At 39.6% G+C, this 21840-nt stretch overlaps 1 protein-coding gene across 3 annotated transcripts in view; it reads right to left on the bottom strand.

Moving 5' to 3' along the window:
* Positions 1 to 21840, bottom strand: part of LOC143733549 (alpha-2,8-sialyltransferase 8F-like) — a 70569-nt gene that overhangs the window by 31867 nt on the left and 16862 nt on the right. Inside the window, exon 1 of one of the 3 annotated variants that reach the window (XM_077225139.1) lies at positions 9022 to 9165. The exons of the other annotated variants lie outside the window; for them this stretch is intronic. Within the exon in view, the coding sequence (XP_077081254.1) occupies positions 9022 to 9137 (116 nt within the window). The 5' untranslated portion in view covers positions 9138 to 9165. Of the gene's footprint in view, positions 1 to 9021; positions 9166 to 21840 lie in introns of those variants that run through there. 3 annotated transcript variants of the gene reach the window in all.

Genomic DNA, 21840 nt, shown 5'->3' with positions numbered 1-21840 from the left:
AATGTATCTGCCATCAGAAACCCTTTACTCCGGTACGAAGACCACGGGTCTTTTGCCTCCTGGCTGCGTGCGCAAGCAGTGATGACGTCGCCGAGAAATCCATGTATGCTGCCACTTGGTAATATTATAAGAAAACATGGAATCAATTTCCACTGTTATGCTGATGACACTCAATTATACATTTCATCACGACCAGATGAATACACTAACTTATCTAACTTGACAGAGTGTCTTAAAGATATAAAATGCTGGATGACTTGTAATTTCCTGCTATTAAATTCAGATAAACGGAGGTATTACTTATTGGTCCAAAAAACTATCCAAAAAAACCTTAGCTGGCTGTCCTGCATCCTCTATAAACAAGCTACAGTTAGTGCAAAATGCAGCTGCTAGAGTTCTTACTAGGTCAAGAAAATATGATCATATAACACCAATTTTATCATCTTGTAACTGTCCAACTGAGAACTCTCAGAAGGGCGCATTACTAGGGCTGAGAAATTTTATCGATTCTGCGATATAAATCGATATTTTTTTCCGAAGAAAGAATCGTTTTTTGAGTCGCGAGTCTCGATACACAAGTCCCATTCAAATCCCCTGTGTTTACCCCAGTTCGCGTTGAAGGAAGAGCGATTTGGTCAGCCAGCCGCTAGTTTCGCTGTAGAGCAAATTACCCGTACTAACTTTACACAGACGCCGACGTCTACCTCTTCCTGTTTACTGAGTCAGAGCGAGGAGATTCAAGATAATGGCGGCGAATATAAATCCAGCACCTTCATGCTTAAAAGCAGATGTGTGGGAGCATTTTGGGTTTAAAAAAAAGAAAGCGACGACTTAGACAAAAGCATTGCGGTTTGCAAGCTGTGTGACACAAACGTGAAATACTCTGGAAATACCACCAACCTACGAGCCCACCTAAAACGTCACCACATGGACAAGGTAATGCTAACGGAGGACCCCAAGAAGCTGCGGCCGCGTGACCCAAAACAAACCATGCTGAACATCGATGGCGGTTGTTCCCACAAGTTTCCATCTGCTTCACCAAGGTCGCAGAAAATTATAGAGTCCATTGCCTACTTTATTTGTCAGGATTTGAGACCGTATTCGGTGGTGGAAAACGCCGGCTTTAGGCGCATGATGAACGCGTTGGAACCCCGTTATCCCATTCCAACCCGCGAACACCTCACCAAGGTTTGTATCCCCAGGCTGTACGCTCAGACAAGGGTACACGTCAAAGCCTCCCTGGCCAGCGCGGAGAGAGTTGCCCTGACGTGCGATGGCTGGACCTCACGCACAACTGAAGCGTATGTTACCATCACGGCCCACTTTATTAACGAGGAATGGGAGCTTGTTACGTATATTTTACAAACCAGGGAAATGCCCGAAAGCCACACCGGACACAAGTGTGAGTGAGACGCATTGTGAATTTCTTCAGACAGAGCACCATAGCCAACCACATGCTGAAAGAGGAACAGAAGCTTCTACAACTACCAGAGCACAAGCTGATGACTGATGTAGTTACCAGGTTAGCGTGTGGTTACTTTTCAATAGTTTTTGTTTTTTATTACTAATTTGTTTTGTCATTTATGTAAAGCAGCATTCTGTGCATCCATGCTGTTGTGAAGTGTGAAGGGTGCTATAGGTCTATAAATATAGTATATTTCTTTTATTTAACTACAGGTGGAATAGTGCGCATGACATGTTGGAAAGATTCCTTGAGCAACAACCGGCCATCTGCGCAGCCCTGCTCTCGAGTGAAGTAAGGAGGACCGAGAAGGATCTGTGCATACTGACTGAGTCAGACGTGACGACAGCTGAAGAAGTAGTCAGTGCGCTGAAGCCCATGAAGGAGGCTACACAGTACATGTCCAAGACCCCCACACTGTAAGTCGTCGCACCCCTTCAGGACACACTGATCAACGGACTGAAACCGATCAAAGGTGAATCTGCAGTCATAAAAGAGATGAAGGCTACCATGGCTGGGGATCTTCAGAAGAGGTATATTGACCTCAAGGCAACTCTCCATGCAAGTTCAGCGATGGATCCAAGATTCAAAAGTCTTCCCTTCCTGACTGAAGATGAAAGACAGGAAGTTTATGATAAGTGGACTGATTGTAGAGGCTGCAAGACTGAGCATGCAGCCATCAGAGGTAAGGCAGTGATGGTACTGCTAGGTTTAACCTTTGGCCTTGTACCTATCCGCCATCTCCTGGCGAGAGTAATAGGCCTAAATAATGCATTGTTCAAAGTTTAAAATGCAAATCCTACAACGTTTACAGTTTAAATTAGATAAATATTAAATAGTTTAAAAAGCATAAATACTATAATGTTAAGAGGTTTAATTACATATATTTAAATATAGTAATTAAAATATTTAAAAAATAAAAGCTCATGTTTCATGTTGACTTATTTAATTTTGTCTCTTTGGAGTGTGGATGAAGAGGGGACAGCAAATGCTCGTGCTGATGATGAGGGGATGGCATCTAAAGAAGACGAAGACGCTGTAGATGAAGGAGAGCAATTCATGGAAGGAGAGAGCAGTCAAGGTCAGTATCACCCATTGTTATCCAGTGAAGCACACTGTGTTTTCTGAACCTCTGTGTAGGAATTATGGAATGTGCTTAACTATAAGTAATGCATTTTTGTTTTGTTTATTTATTTGAAGGTCAGCGTCCTCCAACCAGGAATCCAAGGCCGTCTTGTCCACTGGCTGCCCTTCTTGGTGAACGATACGGTGGTGGTGCAGCACGACCCAAGCAAAATACCAAAGAGGACGAGGCCAAGGAGCAGATGACCCGCTACAAGGAAGCAGATCTCCTGGAAGTGAAAGAAGATCCACTGGTCTGGTGGAAGGAACACCAGTATCAGTATCCACTCTTGTCACAACTTGCTCAAAGGTACCTCTGTGTCCCTGTGTCCCTATTTCTTCAGAGAGGGTTTTTTCCACCGCCGGAGATATCATCACTGCTCAGAGATGTGCACTTCTCCCAGAGCACGTTGATCAGATTCTATTCCTGAACAAAAATCTGAAGACAATGTAGATCACTTGGTCTGCAGTTATGTGGAGAGGAGAGTTTATGTTCAGTGTTCACTTAAGCCCTTAAGCTACTCTGCTAAGATGGGTACAATTTTAAATTGGCTTAAATGTTGCTCCTATGGACTTGAATTATTGGCTGCAAGTGCCATGGTTTATTTTTATTTTCTGCTGGCTAGACTGGCTACATCACATACTTGTAGGCCTTCAGGTCTTAAACTACTCGGCTAAGACGGGTACATTTTAAGTTAAATGATCTTAGTGACTTGAATTATTGGAAATTTTGGAGAAGCCATGGTACTGTGTTTATGTACCTGGTGGCTAGACTGGCTACCTCATGTAAAAGAAATTGTTAATTGCAATAACTGCACTTTATTTACTTTACAAAGGCTTGTTTGCACTTAAACTTTGCACTGTTTCAATAAATGGAACTCATTTTTTCAACACATCTTTGATTCATTTCTTCCAGCATTTGCAAGCTGTAGTCTGACTGTCCAGTCAGAAACCTATATTGTGTAATTTGTTTTTAGTTTAGTACAATTAATTAAATCCAAGTAAATGGAACACCCACAAGATGTCACCAAAATCACTCAGTCCCCTTTAAATCTTTCAGAAAATTATGTAAGTGTATCGAATTATATCGAATAGTTGGCTGAATATCGTGATATATATATATATATATCGTATCGTGAGCTAAATATCATGTATCGTATCGTGAGATTAGTGTATCGCTACAGTCCTACGCATCACACAAATGTATAAGGGAGGACTCTCTTAACTATAACAGATTTAACCAGACTCAGAAACACTCAAACGATAAGTCCAAACACAGAAGTAGTTGCAGAAGGGTTTATATCAAATATTCCAGACAAAAGAATCTTAACATAGAGTCACCATATGAAGATAGTATGAAGATTGTTTGCTAAACAAGAAAAGGAGTAAACAGTCCATTCGACATCAAATTCTAGCTTCAATCCATTCAGGCTTCAGTTTAGGGTACGTTGCAATAATGGTGTCCTTGCAGCACTCAAACATCCTTGTTATCAGTTGATTCAATTTATCCAATGATGATATTGGCATAGCTCAGTAAAATCCCCATACAAAACAGTACAGCAGAGGATGGATGATGTCTCAACTCAGTAGAATAAGAAAGATAACCATAGTGGATGAGTGATGTACGAGAAGTCCTTTTGGATGAGCTTAAAACACCAGTTTCTCAACCCGGACTCTACGCATAAGGTTAGCAGAGGAGGAGGCCATGCTTCTCTCCAACCAAACATGTCCCAAATCTACTTCTCCCTGCCTTTTATCCAGAGTAGGAGTAGTCTAGAGAGCCCCCTGGGGCATGGTAGTGGTACTACAATTTAAAACCATAGTAACTGCTCTAAGGGCCGTTGCAATCTCTACACTGGTTACCTATTAAGTTCTGTATCATTTACAAAGTATTACTACTGACCTATAAAGCCCTAAATGGTTTAGCTCCTGTGTATTTAATGGACCTTCTATCACCCTAAAATCCATCGGGTTCTATAAGATCACTAAAATCGAGGCTTCTGGTCATTCCTAAGATATCTAAGTCCACTAAAGGAGGGAGGGCGTTCTCACATTTAGCTCCTAAACTCTGGAATAGCCTTCCTGATATTGTTCGAGGCTCAGACTCGCTGTCCCAGTTTAAAACTAGATTAAAGACACATCTCTTTAGCCAAGCATTCACATAATGCTTACCTTTTATACTACTGTTGAATCAGATCGAATGCATTAATTTTATGAACAGCAGCTATGCTAATTATTTCCCATGTGCTCTTCTGCTGTTATCTCGGGACGCTAGCCTTGATATTTCGTGCCTGCTTGGGAAAATTGAGCGTTTAAGCATGGATATCTCTGCTATGAAACAGGCCATGTCTACGCAGACTAATATCTGGGAAGATCTTTGGTTGGTGACGGCGGGTATAAACCACAATGATTATGTGTGATTGAACTACAGCGAATTACTCAGAATTACTCAGTGCTTGCTTCAAAGCTACGTCGGCCCATTTCCCGATAGGTGGGATCGTCGGAATGGCTGAACGATAGGAGGAAGCTGGGGAGGAAGTTGGAAGTCTCGCTGGGGTCGGTGAAGACTGGCCTCGGCGTCTTGGCGAGCGTGCAGTTGTTTGGGCTTGCGTGCGGCCACAAGACGAAGCCTGAGGCTCGGGTGCGAAGTCAGGCATAGGAGGAATTATCCCAGGTCCGTCAAACTGCGGCGGATCCATAGGGATGTTTGCTTCGTCGTCGGAAGAAAGGCTTTGAGACATGGAAGCAAGAAGGCAAGCCAAGATGCTGATAAACTGTCCGGGAACAAAGGTGTGTTCTGCTGTTATTTATCTTGTCCTGAGTTGATTACTGATGATCTCCACTTATGCTGATTGGGTTAATTATCTGCACCTGCTTCTTCCGAACCTTGTTAATAAAACATCATGTAGTGAAGAGGTCTTCAATCCTGCTCCTGGAGGGCCACTGTCCTGCAGAGTTTAGTTCCAACCTGCTTCAGCACACCTGCCTTTGTATATTCAAGTGATCCTGAAGAGCTGATTCAGGTGTGTTTGATTAGGGTTGGAACTAAACTCTGCAGGACAGTGGCCCTCCAGGAGCAGGATTGAAGACCTCTGATGTAGTCGAAGGAGTGCCGGATGTGAAATCGAGGGGTCATCTTGCTGTGTCGCCTGCATAGAGCCGTATGGTGAAGGAGGGTCACCGGCTGAAATACAGTATGTGAGTGAGAACGTAAAAGCACAGTCCAAGTCCTGTCTAAATCAATCAAGAGGGAAGAAGTTAAACAGCATTGTTGGAACTTGTCCTGAGGGGAATATACAAGTTGTGAAGACTAAGCTGGTGAGTGTTTTTGCTCCAACATTTTCACCTGACTTAGACTCTGAGACATTGGCTAATTATTTGAAGGATAAACTCCGTTGTGATGTTTCTTGCCAAAAGATGAATTCCCACAGAATTGATACAGTTCCTTTGAAGTAACTGTCGAATGTGATAAGGTGGACGATGTATATGAGCCACAGATCTGGCCACATGGAGTATTTGTACGCCGAATCTTTGAGGCACGCAAACCCAGGACAAATGCAGGCCCAGTGGACATAGTAACACCTACTGTACTAGTTTAAGAAGTGTGTCGGCATATGACGCGCATGCCTCTGCTGTAATGAAGTTATGAACATGATTTATGAATCTTAGAGTTGTCATATAACCTCCCTCATCCTAATATACATTTCTCTCCCCATTCTTCATCCTGGCAGAGATCTCCCAAACTCACACAAGAATCGAAATGGTTTAATGTGAATGATTATCATCAAGGTTTGTACATGTTTGGTATTATTTGAAATGTCTTTGTGCGACTGGTACAAATGTCTCTTTCCCAAAGAAGTAAGCCAAAAGGTAATAAAGTTCTTGGGAAGTTTAGAAATATCTTCCACACTGGAGGGTGTGTCTTTGAGTTAACAACTTCTGACTATTTGACTGAATGCTAATTTTCCACTGCTAGCAAATGGTGACTTACAGGTAAAATTCCACTGTGGATGATGTTTAGATTTGAAATGAGGTCTGGGTATATAATGAAACGTAGCGAGAGCTCGGGGCTCTTTTCTGTATCCAGATCAGCCTGTGAGGTCAAGAGCCGAGTCTCTCTGCCTCACGTATTTCTTGTCGGGTATTTTCCTCTTTGTTCTAGAGCATTTGATGTTTTGCATTGATTACCTTGGAATTGATTATGGAATTGTAAAGTACATTTACCTGACATATTAAATTGTGATATTTGATTATTCTATTTGACTTTGACATTATTTTCATTCAAGAGTTTAAAAGAATAGTAAAACATTCGCTCACATTTAATGATGCACAGATATCATTAAAGCCTTTTTTCATTTATGGAGTCAGATGAAATAACGAGTTAATGCATATGAGAAAAGACAGTAACACACAAAGACCTTCACCGCTAATTCGAATACCGCCATTGGATCAAGTTAGACGGCCTTGCAGTGATAAAGCGATTTTTATTGACAAACTCTTGGGGAATGCAGACATTTTATGTGTACAAGAGACCTTTTTATCAAAACAAGATTTAGACAAACTAAACTCTGTTAATGAGGATTTTCATGGAGTGGGAGAATCAACAACTGATTTGAGAATATTGCGTGGCAGGATACCTGGGGGTGTGGCCATATTCTGTCATAAGTACAATCCACTGATCTGTGTGATTAGATTAGAGGTAGACTGGTGTATAGCAATCAAAGTGGAGCATAATAAGAAGGTATTTGTAATTTTGAACGTATATTCTCCATATGAATGTAGCAAAGATGAATATATGAATAGGCTTGCTTTTATAAGTGCTTTGTTAAAGGAAAGTGTATGTACAAGTATATTTATATTAGGGGGTATGAATGCTTATATATCTGATAATAATTCTTTGTTTGGCCAGCAACAGCTAATCAGATTTTGTCAGGATAGCAAGTTAGCTTTTTCCAGCCAAATATTATTGCCAGCAGACAGCTAGACATATATCAGTGAGGGATGGAATACAACATCTTATAAACATCAAACCTTAAAAGTTAGAACGTACCGGAACCGTTTTATATGACGAATGGGATTCGGCAAGGGGGGGGGGGGGGGGGGGGGGGGGGATATTGTCACCTCTTCTTTTTAACCTGTACATGGATGGTCTTTCTATAAAGTTAAATAATTGTAAGATGGATGAGTAATAGGTGATAGTCTCATTAACCATTTGATGTATGCTGATGATCTAGTTATATGTCTCCTTAGTGCAGGATTGCAACAGCTACTTCGAGTATGTTCAAGTTATGCTCTGCAGCATGATATTAAATTTAATATTTAAAAAAAGAGTGTGGTCCCATGGTTCTGAGATAAAGAAATATACATAGATATATTACATACATATTTATTTATTTAATTTTATTTGGTTGTTTGTGACGCATTGCAAGTGCCAAAACCTTTACAAAGTTTCGTACCATTCCGATTAAGTAAAACATTAAGAGAAAACGAAGAGCACCAGAAGGTTTTTGCAAGAACATGCCAATGAAATGATGATTGCTCGATAGGAATATTGGCTACTTGTGTAAATTTCAGCAAGACTTTTACTAATGTTGAACAAAAAAGAAGTGCTCATAAACCTCACTTCCCTAAAACAATCCGCTGATGAATATCTGTTGCTACACTTATCTGCATGTATTTTTAACTTGTTCCAGAAGTTTCCGTTTCACTCGAAGCGCAACTTCATTTTCATTCCATCTGAACAGAAAACAAGGCTAGTTGAGATTAGCCCTCACATCTACTAATAAATAAATACAATAATTTATTTATTTTTTACCATCGCAATATGTAGGCCAATTATATTATTGCCAGGACTTTAAATATAAGCCTACACAAGTAGCCTCTGTGTAACTTCATCTGCATATGTCAACTCCGCGATTGTTTATATCGTCACACAAGTATCGTCCAGCTCTAATGGTGAATACATTAATCGGCACATTGTCAGACTTGCGTTATTACTTGTGCAGAAAAACAGCAAATGGTTCAAACATTTTCACCGCAGTAAATTGATGGATTTATTTGAAGCACAATAGAGTGAAACACCTTTATCTCTGATTCAGTGCTGATCAGCTCTACTCTCCTGCGTAACAAATCTAAAACATTTATATTCCGACTAATATTATAATGATGTTTCCATCTAAACTAATGACAAGTAAATAACAATACACTTGTGTGTTTATTAGACTCCTCAGAAAACAATTTAACAACTTCATGAGCAAGCACAATATCATATTGTATTAGTGTCATCAATTAGAATAAAAAAAAACTCACTTAAGACGCAAATCTTAAACTAGTCATAGACTTTAGGCTACTTAAAAACCAGCGACACGAAGCCCGATTTGAATTCATTTAATAGCGTTTATTGAAATATAATGAAATATCGAGATAAAAGCGCTCACCTGGACGAGTGTGTGTCGGGTGTGTAGTAAAACATCACACACACCCCCTGAAAGATGATCAGGACCATCAGCAGTATCAAGACCCACTGGAGAGACGCCGATGCCATCAGACACATTCAGTCATGCACGAGTGTGTGCGTGTGTGTGTGTGTGTGTCGCCCTTTACCCCTGAATCTCTCTCTCACACACACACACACACACACACACACACACACACGCACACGCCCACACGTATCTCGTCTCCACCCCCCTTAAACTCGCTATTATCCTGTAAAATAGCCATGTTATTTTAAACCGGATATTGACTTGTAATTTGCGTTGTGGAATTATGTCAGGGAAGATGCGATTATTATTATTAGTAGTAGTAGTTTTGTGTTTTGGTCGAGAATGGTGTTTAGATTATTTTCGAAAGTAGATGCATTATTTTATCATAAAGCCAAACAACGATAAGATATGGAGGAGCCCTAAAAACACGAAGTTTTGCAATCCAGTGTAGGCTACTACTGATTCACAATTGACCTCTCTCTCTGTCTCTCTCACTCTCTCTCTCACACACACACACACACACACACACACACACACACACACACACACACACACACACACACACACACACACACACACACACACACACACACACACACACACACACACACACACACACACACACACACACACACACACACACACACACACACACACACACACACACACACACACACACTGTTTAGAAGAGCTTGAGATGATCTTGTTTTATAATTCCCTAAAAGGTGTAGAGCAGAATATCTTACATTCTGCAAAAAGCCTTTATTATTTCATGGCTTAGTTAAGCCTATTTAAAAAAACAAAAAACAAACAAAAACAGGTGCCAAGCAACGGCACACCAATGCATTGTATTTAATGCAACGCTATCTCACGACCAATTCGTACGAATTTGTACGAGTGATTAAAAAGTGGCTAATTCGTATGAATTCGTACGACCTCACTCATACGAATTTGTACTATTTGTCTGAACCCACGTGATGGGTAGGTTTAGGGGCGGGGTCAGGGGTAGGTCATTCGTAGCCTACAAATTCATACGAATTGGGCAACTCGTAAAATATGTACGATTTAGCAAAAATCTTACTAATTCGTACGAGTAAGGTCGTATGAATTCGTACAATTAGCCACCTCGTAAAATTCGTACGAATTGCCGTTAGATCGGGCTGATTTAATGAGCCTTCTGCTGTGAGTGTGTGTGTGTGACAAACACAATCAGAGTTAATTTAAACAGCAATCAATTAATCACACGAGTCGTGAAACACCTGGTCATGCGCAGGACAAACAGAAGAGAGAAAATACGAAGAAAATATATCTCACCAAAAACATGATAAACTATTAATTACAAATTCACTATCATAAATAATTAAATTGGAATATATGTATAAAAATCCACAAGTCAAAAATATTGTGAAATAAGGTATACAAATCAGAATCCGCAATCAATAATATATTCTCAAAAAAAAAAAAAAAACAAGAACATATGTCCACATTCTTGTTGCTAAGTTTAGCCGGGCCAGTTGGGGGAGAGTGGGGACAGTTGCAACATTGCTGATTTCTCCAATCAGGAATGAGCTGGAGTCATGACACTCCTACTGCACATGCTCAGTATGCCCCTCCTTCTTTCTAGAAGTTAACAGCCACATGTTAAACCTCCTTATGGGAGAACTGAAATTCAAACTAAAAAAGTAACTTTTTTTACAACTAGATTTTTTGTCATACTGTTTAAACGGTTTAAGTATTGATATTTATAGTTTTATAATTTGAATGTGTAGTTTCTTAGCTCTTAATAGACTTAGGTACAATGTGTTAAAGCTAATGTGTTAGGCTAGCTTTGCTAGTTTTAAGATGGCTGCCAGGAGGTGGGACAGTTGCAACGCATTTTTGCAACTGTCCCTCATGACAATAATAATGACAATTAGATAAAATTGATATACAAGGCAATTCAGTAGTTTGATAAAGAACAATTTCAAGAGCCAGGCGTCTCCTCTTTGTATTTCAGCAAATTGCCTTTTTAAAAGTCAAACTAGGCTGCAGTGTATCCTCCTTTTTTTGTTCTGTTTTTTCATTATGCCACAAGACAGGAAAAGGACAACAGATAGGGGTGTCCCTCTACCTATTCTGTCCTTAGCTGCTGCTGTAGTGAGCAATGACAGCAGGACAGTGAGGTCTCTGGCAAAACTATTCAATTTGCCACACAAACCTCTACCGCTTTATTACGAAGAGAGAGAGACTAAGTCAAGGAGAAGAGATGAGGACAGGTAACTGGACCCCGAGAAGGGTCTTCTCAGTCCAACAGGAAGATAGCCAGGCAGAATACCTAAAAAGAGCACCTGGGCCCGTATTCCTAAAGAATCTAAGAATCCTTTTAGAAAACTCTTAATTTAGCTTAAAAACTTTTACGTAGGAGTCTTAGCTTAAGAGTGATTCGGGACCGATCTGAGAGCAACTCTGAGTAAGGAAAAGACAAAAACTTTTATCTTAGTGAGGAGGCGGGGCTGACCCCGTTGCTATGTATGACACAATCTTTTGAAGACTGTGATTGGTTGGTTGTCCAAGAAGGAAAAAAAGAGTGATTAGGGTCTATTCTAAGCCTTCACTTTGAAATTACATGCGTAATTTTTCCTATTTGACCATTCTCATGCACACACACACACATTATATTTGTGTATATAAATCCTTTTTTTTATTTACCATACTGTTAATTTCCTATAAGGTATTTGATTGGATTAGAATGATAAAAATTGTTCCACTGTCTATTTAAGTGGTGGTTTGAATGTTGGTTTTAATGTAACAAACATGGAATAAAAAACAAGAAAGCTGAACTGGACAGAGGAACAGTGTTTACTGTCAGCCCAGTTTGTGGATGAACACAAGGCCGGGTGTCACAGCACAGAAGCAGACGCGGGAGCTTATAGCGGTTAATAATAAATTATTTACGGTTCATTCCCCCTGCTTGTGCGGAAGCCTGCTATATTCATAAATGCATTGTTTTGAGCCTGCAATGTGGGAATGTCCAGTGGAAACTAAATGAACTGCGACACAATAAGAGGTTCTGGAATGCTGTAATTGTTTGTGATCACTCAGCTGACAGAAGTTTGTGACAGACCCAAATCATCACTGCTGCGTTGATGAATTTTCCCAGCTGACAAATATCTTAATGTACAGTAGTGATTTAATATCTGACACTACGCCATTCCTGCGCTGTGTCGGAGATGTTATTGTGTCTCTAATAAAATCGGTCACAAACATGATCCCTGCACGATCTAATCTAAAGTGTCTTATTAACTCACTTTCATCTATTATCTGCAATGCATTTCTTCTCCCTCTTCGTCTTTCTGCCATTTTCTCCTCTGCTAAAAAAACTCTTAAGCCTCTTAAAAGTCCTCGTCCGTGCTCCTAACAATTTTGACCTTAAGACCTCTTTTAAGGGTTAAGATGCTTTCTGAATTACTTTTCTCTTTACCAGGATTTTTTCTTTAATTTTAGGAGTAAACGCCCACATTTCTAAGAATTTTCTTAGAATTTTGTTACTAGGAGCTACTTTTTGCATTAAGATTCTTTAGGAATACGGGCTCTGATCTTTTCTATGGTCTCAGCACTAAAGAGGTAGGCCTAAGCATGAGGAAGGTATTAAAGCAGAGTGTAGGCTTACAGGGATAAATTCAAAGACAGTGACTTTGCACCATCTTTGGTGACAGACCGGCCGCCACCACCAGTTCTTCTGCAGTTCCTCCGGAGCAAGCTGAGTTCTCACCTGAGACTGTTATATATATTTCAAATGTTTATTTAATTTAATTGTGATGGTTGAAACTGACAACTAATGAAAATCCCAAATTCAGTATCTCCGAAAATTAGAATATTACTCAAGACCAATACGAAAAAAGGATTTTTAGAAATGTTGGCCAACTGAAAAGTATGAACATGAAAAGTATGAGAATGTACAGCACTCAATACTTAGTAGGGGCTCCTTTTGCCTGAATTACTGCAGCAATGCGGCGTGGCATGGAGTCGATCAGTCTGTGGCACTGCTCAGGTGTTATGAGAGCCCAGGTTGCTCTGATAGTGGCCTTCAGCTCTTCTGCATTGTTGGGTCTGGCGTATCGCATCTTCCTCTTCACAATACCCCATAGATTTTCTATAGGGTTAAGGTCAGGTGAATTTGCTGAATCAGCACACCTGCCTTTGTATATTCAAGCGATCCTGAAGAGCTGATTCAGGTGTGTTTGATTAGGGTTGGAACTAAACTCTGCAGGACAGTGGCCCTCCAGGAGCAGGATTGAAGACCTCTGATGTAGTCGAAGGAGTGCCGGATGTGAAATCGAGGGGTCATCTTGCTGTGTCGCCTGCATAGAGCCGTATGGTGAAGGAGGGTCACCGGCTGAAATATGTGAGTGAGAACGTAAAAGCACAGTCAAAGTCCTGTCTAAATCAATCAAGAGGGAAGAAGTTAAACAGCATTGTTGGAACTTGTCCTGAGGGGAATATACAAGTTGTGAAGACTAAGCTGGTGAGTGTTTTTGCTCCAAAATTTCACCTGACTTAGACTCTGAGACATTGGCTAATTATTTGAAGGATAAACTCCGTTGTGATGTTTCTTGCCAAAAGATGAATTCCCACAGAATCGATACAGTTCCTTTGAAGTAACTGTCGAATGTGATAAGGTGGACGATGTATATGAGCCACAGATCTGGCCACATGGAGTATTTGTACACCGAATCTTTGAGGCACGCAAACCCAGGGCAAATGCAGGCCCAGTGGACATAGTAACACCTACTGTACTAGTTTAAGAAGTGTGTCGGCATCTGACGCGCATGCCTCTGCTGTAATGAAGTTATGAACATGATTTATGAATCTTAGAGTTGTCATATAACCTCCCTCATCCTAATATACATTTCTCTCCCCATTCTTCATCCTGGCAGAGATCTCCCAAACTCACACAAGAATCGAAATGGTTTAATGTGAATGATTATCATCAAGGTTTATACATGTTTGGTATTATTTGAAATGTCTTTGTGCGACTGGTACAAATGTCTCTTTCCCAAAGAAGTAAGCCAAAAGGTAATAAAGTTCTTGGGAAGTTTAGAAATATCTTCCACACTGGAGGGTGTGTCTTTGAGTTAACAACTTCTGACTATTTGACTGAATGCTAATTTTCCACTGCTAGCAAATGGTGACTTACAGGTAAAATTCCACTGTGGATGATGTTTAGATTTGAAATGAGGTCTGGGTATATAATGAAACGTAGCGAGAGCTCGGGGCTCTTTTCTGTATCCAGATCAGCCCGTGAGGTCAAGAGCCGAGTCTCTCTGCCTCACGTATTTCTTGTCGGGTATTTTCCTCTTTGTTCTAGAGCATTTGATGTTTTGCATTGATTACCTTGGAATTGATTATGGAATTGTAAAGCACATTTACCTGACATATTAAATTGTGATATTTGATTATTCTATTTGACTTTGGCATTATTTTCATTCAAGAGTTTAAAAGAATAGTAAAACATTCGCTCACATTTAATGATGCACAGATATCATTAAAGCCTTTTTTCATTTATGGAGTCAGATGAAATAACGAGTTAATGCATATGAGAAAAGACAGTAACACACAAAGACCTTCACCGCTAATTCGAATACCGCCATTGGATCAAGTTAGACGGCCTTGCAGTGATAAAGCGTAACTGATTTTTATTGACAAACTCTTGGGGAATGCAGACATTTTATGTGTACAAGAGACCTTCTTATCAAAACAAGATTTAGACAAACTAAACTCTGTTAATGAGGATTTTCATGGAGTGGGAGAATCAACAACTGATTTGAGAATATTGCGTGGCAGGATACCTGGGGGTGTGGCCATATTCTGGCATAAGTACGATCCACTGATCTGTGTGATTAGATTAGAGGTAGACTGGTGTATAGCAATCAAAGTGGAGCATAATAAGAAGGTATTTGTAATTTTTAACGTATATTCTCCATATGAATGTAGCAAAGATGAATATATGAATAGGCTTGCTTTTATAAGTGCTTTGTTAAAGGAAAGTGTATGTACAAGTATATTTATATTAGGGGGTATGAATGCTGATATATGATAATAATTCTTTGTTTGGCCAGAAACAGCTAATCAGATTTTGTCAGGATAGCAAGTTAGCTTTTTCCAGCCAAATATTATTGCCAGCAGACAGCTAGACATATATCAGTGAGGGATGGAATACAACATCTTATAAACATCAAACCTTAAAAGTTAGAACGTACCGGAACCGTTTTATATGACGAATGGGATTCGGCAAGGGGGGGGGGGGGATATTGTCACCTCTTCTTTTTAACCTGTACATGGATGGTCTTTCTATAAAGTTAAATAATTGTAAGATGGATGAGTAATAGGTGATAGTCTCATTAACCATTTGATGTATGCTGATGATCTAGTTATATGTCTCCTTAGTGCAGGATTGCAACAGCTACTTCGAGTATGTTCAAGTTATGCTCTGCAGCATGATATTAAATTTAATATTTAAAAAAAGAGTGTGGTCCCATGGTTCTGAGATAAAGAAATATACATAGATATATTACATACATATTTATTTATTCAATTTTATTTGGTTGTTTGTGACGCATTGCAAGTGCCAAAACCTTTACAAAGTTTCGTACCATTCCGATTAAGTAAAACATTAAGAGAAAACGAAGAGCACCAGAAGGTTTTTGCAAGAACATGCCAATGAAATGATGATTGCTCGATAGGAATATTGGCTACTTGTGTAAATTTCAGCAAGACTTTTACTAATGTTGAACAAAAAAGAAGTGCTCATAAATCTCACTTCCCTAAAACAATCCGCTGATGAATATCTGTTGCTACACTTATCTGCATGTATTTTTAACTTGTTCCAGAAGTTTCCGTTTCACTCGAAGCACAACTTCATTTTCATTCCATCTGAACAGAAAACAAGGCTAGTTGAGATTAGCCCTCACATCTACTAATAAATCAATACAATAATTTATTTATTTTTTACCATCGCAATATGTAGGCCAATTATATTATTGCCAGGACTTTAAATATAAGCCTACACAAATAGCCTCTGTTTAACTTCATCTGCATATGTCAACTCCGCGATTGTTTATATCGTCACACAAGTATCGCCCAGCTCTAATGGTGAATACATTAATCGGCACATTGTCAGACTTGCGTTATTACTTGTGCAGAAAAACAGCAAATGGTTCAAACATTTTCACCGCAGTAAATTGATGGATTTATTTGAAGCACAATAGAGTGAAACACCTTTATCTCTGATTCAGTGCTGATCAGCTCTACTCTCCTGCGTAACAAATCTAAAACATTTATATTCCGACTAATATTATAATGATGTTTCCATCTAAACTAATGACAAGTAAATAACAATACACTTGTGTGTTTCTTAGACTCCTCAGAAAACAATTTAACAACTTCATGAGCAAGCACAATATCATATTGTATTAGTGTCATCAATTAGAATAAAAAAAACTCACTTAAGACGCAAATCTTAAACTAGTCATAGACTTTAGGCTACTTAAAAACCAGCAACACGAAGCCCGATTTGAATTCATTTAATAGCGTTTATTGAAATATAATGAAATATCGAGATAAAAGCGCTCACCTGGACGAGTGTGTGTCGGGTGTGTAGTAAAACATCACACACACCCCCTGAAAGATGATCAGGACCATCAGCAGTATCAAGACCCACTGGAGAGACGCCGATGCCATCAGACACATTCAGTCATGCACGAGTGTGTGCGTGTGTGTGTGTGTGTGTCGCCCTTTACCCCTGAATCTCTCTCTCTCACACACACACACACACACACACACACACACACGCACACGCCCACACGTATCTCGTCTCCACCCCCCTTAAACTCGCTATTATCCTGTAAAATAGCCATGTTATTTTAAACCGGATATTGACTTGTAATTTGCGTTGTGGAATTATGTCAGGGAAGATGCGATTATTATTATTAGTAGTAGTAGTTTTGTGTTTTGGTCGAGAATGGTGTTTAGATTATTTTCGAAAGTAGATGCATTATTTTATCATAAAGCCAAACAACGATAAGATATGGAGGAGCCCTAAAAACACGAAGTTTTGCAATCCAGTGTAGGCTACTACTGATTCACAATTGACCTCTCTCTCTGTCTCTCTCACTCTCTCTCTCACACACACACACACACACACACACACACACACACACACACACACACACACACACACACACACACACACACACACACTGTTTAGAAGAGCTTGAGATGATCTTGTTTTATAATTCCCTAAAAGGTGTAGAGCAGAATATCTTACATTCTGCAAAAAGCCTTTATTATTTCATGGCTTAGTTAAGCCTATTTAAAAAAACAAAAAACAAACAAAAACAGGTGCCAAGCAACGGCACACCAATGCATTGTATTTAATGCAACGCTATCTCACGACCAATTCGTACGAATTTGTACGAGTGATTAAAAAGTGGCTAATTCGTATGAATTCGTACGACCTCACTCATACGAATTTGTACTATTTGTCTGAACCCACGTGATGGGTAGGTTTAGGGGCGGGGTCAGGGGTAGGTCATTCGTAGCCTACAAATTCATACGAATTGGGCAACTCGTAAAATATGTACGATTTAGCAAAAATCTTACTAATTCGTACGAGTAAGGTCGTATGAATTCGTACAATTAGCCACCTCGTAAAATTCGTACGAATTGCCGTTAGATCGGGCTGATTTAATGAGCCTTCTGCTGTGAGTGTGTGTGTGTGACAAACACAATCAGAGTTAATTTAAACAGCAATCAATTAATCACACGAGTCGTGAAACACCTGGTCATGCGCAGGACAAACAGAAGAGAGAAAATACGAAGAAAATATATCTCACCAAAAACATGATAAACTATTAATTACAAATTCACTATCATAAATAATTAAATTGGAATATATGTATAAAAATCCACAAGTCAAAAATATTGTGAAATAAGGTATACAAATCAGAATCCGCAATCAATAATATATTCTCAAAAAAAAAAAAAAAACAAGAACATATGTCCACATTCTTGTTGCTAAGTTTAGCCGGGCCAGTTGGGGGAGAGTGGGGACAGTTGCAACATTGCTGATTTCTCCAATCAGGAATGAGCTGGAGTCATGACACTCCTACTGCACATGCTCAGTATGCCCCTCCTTCTTTCTAGAAGTTAACAGCCACATGTTAAACCTCCTTATGGGAGAACTGAAATTCAAACTAAAAAAGTAACTTTTTTTACAACTAGATTTTTTGTCATACTGTTTAAACGGTTTAAGTATTGATATTTATAGTTTTATAATTTGAATGTGTAGTTTCTTAGCTCTTAATAGACTTAGGTACAATGTGTTAAAGCTAATGTGTTAGGCTAGCTTTGCTAGTTTTAAGATGGCTGCCAGGAGGTGGGACAGTTGCAACGCATTTTTGCAACTGTCCCTCATGACAATAATAATGACAATTAGATAAAATTGATATACAAGGCAATTCAGTAGTTTGATAAAGAACAATTTCAAGAGCCAGGCGTCTCCTCTTTGTATTTCAGCAAATTGCCTTTTTAAAAGTCAAACTAGGCTGCAGTGTATCCTCCTTTTTTTGTTCTGTTTTTTCATTATGCCACAAGACAGGAAAAGGACAACAGATAGGGGTGTCCCTCTACCTATTCTGTCCTTAGCTGCTGCTGTAGTGAGCAATGACAGCAGGACAGTGAGGTCTCTGGCAAAACTATTCAATTTGCCACACAAACCTCTACCGCTTTATTACGAAGAGAGAGAGACTAAGTCAAGGAGAAGAGATGAGGACAGGTAACTGGACCCCGAGAAGGGTCTTCTCAGTCCAACAGGAAGATAGCCAGGCAGAATACCTAAAAAGAGCACCTGGGCCCGTATTCCTAAAGAATCTAAGAATCCTTTTAGAAAACTCTTAATTTAGCTTAAAAACTTTTACGTAGGAGTCTTAGCTTAAGAGTGATTCGGGACCGATCTGAGAGCAACTCTGAGTAAGGAAAAGACAAAAACTTTTATCTTAGTGAGGAGGCGGGGCTGACCCCGTTGCTATGTATGACACAATCTTTTGAAGACTGTGATTGGTTGGTTGTCCAAGAAGGAAAAAAAGAGTGATTAGGGTCTATTCTAAGCCTTCACTTTGAAATTACATGCGTAATTTTTCCTATTTGACCATTCTCATGCACACACACACACATTATATTTGTGTATATAAATCCTTTTTTTTATTTACCATACTGTTAATTTCCTATAAGGTATTTGATTGGATTAGAATGATAAAAATTGTTCCACTGTCTATTTAAGTGGTGGTTTGAATGTTGGTTTTAATGTAACAAACATGGAATAAAAAACAAGAAAGCTGAACTGGACAGAGGAACAGTGTTTACTGTCAGCCCAGTTTGTGGATGAACACAAGGCCGGGTGTCACAGCACAGAAGCAGACGCGGGAGCTTATAGCGGTTAATAATAAATTATTTACGGTTCATTCCCCCTGCTTGTGCGGAAGCCTGCTATATTCATAAATGCATTGTTTTGAGCCTGCAATGTGGGAATGTCCAGTGGAAACTAAATGAACTGCGACACAATAAGAGGTTCTGGAATGCTGTAATTGTTTGTGATCACTCAGCTGACAGAAGTTTGTGACAGACCCAAATCATCACTGCTGCGTTGATGAATTTTCCCAGCTGACAAATATCTTAATGTACAGTAGTGATTTAATATCTGACACTACGCCATTCCTGCGCTGTGTCGGAGATGTTATTGTGTCTCTAATAAAATCGGTCACAAACATGATCCCTGCACGATCTAATCTAAAGTGTCTTATTAACTCACTTTCATCTATTATCTGCAATGCATTTCTTCTCCCTCTTCGTCTTTCTGCCATTTTCTCCTCTGCTAAAAAAACTCTTAAGCCTCTTAAAAGTCCTCGTCCGTGCTCCTAACAATTTTGACCTTAAGACCTCTTTTAAGGGTTAAGATGCTTTCTGAATTACTTTTCTCTTTACCAGGATTTTTTCTTTAATTTTAGGAGTAAACGCCCACATTTCTAAGAATTTTCTTAGAATTTTGTTACTAGGAGCTACTTTTTGCATTAAGATTCTTTAGGAATACGGGCTCTGATCTTTTCTATGGTCTCAGCACTAAAGAGGTAGGCCTAAGCATGAGGAAGGTATTAAAGCAGAGTGTAGGCTTACAGGGATAAATTCAAAGACAGTGACTTTGCACCATCTTTGGTGACAGACCGGCCGCCACCACCAGTTCTTCTGCAGTTCCTCCGGAGCAAGCTGAGTTCTCACCTGAGACTGTTATATATATTTCAAATGTTTATTTAATTTAATTGTGATGGTTGAAACTGACAACTAATGAAAATCCCAAATTCAGTATCTCCGAAAATTAGAATATTACTCAAGACCAATACGAAAAAAGGATTTTTAGAAATGTTGGCCAACTGAAAAGTATGAACATGAAAAGTATGAGAATGTACAGCACTCAATACTTAGTAGGGGCTCCTTTTGCCTGAATTACTGCAGCAATGCGGCGTGGCATGGAGTCGATCAGTCTGTGGCACTGCTCAGGTGTTATGAGAGCCCAGGTTGCTCTGATAGTGGCCTTCAGCTCTTCTGCATTGTTGGGTCTGGCGTATCGCATCTTCCTCTTCACAATACCCCATAGATTTTCTATAGGGTTAAGGTCAGGTGAATTTGCTGAATCAGCACACCTGCCTTTGTATATTCAAGCGATCCTGAAGAGCTGATTCAGGTGTGTTTGATTAGGGTTGGAACTAAACTCTGCAGGACAGTGGCCCTCCAGGAGCAGGATTGAAGACCTCTGATGTAGTCGAAGGAGTGCCGGATGTGAAATCGAGGGGTCATCTTGCTGTGTCGCCTGCATAGAGCCGTATGGTGAAGGAGGGTCACCGGCTGAAATATGTGAGTGAGAACGTAAAAGCACAGTCAAAGTCCTGTCTAAATCAATCAAGAGGGAAGAAGTTAAACAGCATTGTTGGAACTTGTCCTGAGGGGAATATACAAGTTGTGAAGACTAAGCTGGTGAGTGTTTTTGCTCCAAAATTTCACCTGACTTAGACTCTGAGACATTGGCTAATTATTTGAAGGATAAACTCCGTTGTGATGTTTCTTGCCAAAAGATGAATTCCCACAGAATCGATACAGTTCCTTTGAAGTAACTGTCGAATGTGATAAGGTGGACGATGTATATGAGCCACAGATCTGGCCACATGGAGTATTTGTACACCGAATCTTTGAGGCACGCAAACCCAGGGCAAATGCAGGCCCAGTGGACATAGTAACACCTACTGTACTAGTTTAAGAAGTGTGTCGGCATCTGACGCGCATGCCTCTGCTGTAATGAAGTTATGAACATGATTTATGAATCTTAGAGTTGTCATATAACCTCCCTCATCCTAATATACATTTCTCTCCCCATTCTTCATCCTGGCAGAGATCTCCCAAACTCACACAAGAATCGAAATGGTTTAATGTGAATGATTATCATCAAGGTTTATACATGTTTGGTATTATTTGAAATGTCTTTGTGCGACTGGTACAAATGTCTCTTTCCCAAAGAAGTAAGCCAAAAGGTAATAAAGTTCTTGGGAAGTTTAGAAATATCTTCCACACTGGAGGGTGTGTCTTTGAGTTAACAACTTCTGACTATTTGACTGAATGCTAATTTTCCACTGCTAGCAAATGGTGACTTACAGGTAAAATTCCACTGTGGATGATGTTTAGATTTGAAAT

Source organism: Siphateles boraxobius, unplaced genomic scaffold, assembly GCF_051911475.1.
Source record: "Siphateles boraxobius isolate OS27281-9 unplaced genomic scaffold, OSU_SipBor_1 126, whole genome shotgun sequence".
Classification (NCBI taxonomy): Eukaryota; Metazoa; Chordata; class Actinopteri; order Cypriniformes; family Leuciscidae; genus Siphateles; species Siphateles boraxobius.
This window is presented reverse-complemented; position numbering and strand designations above follow the sequence as displayed.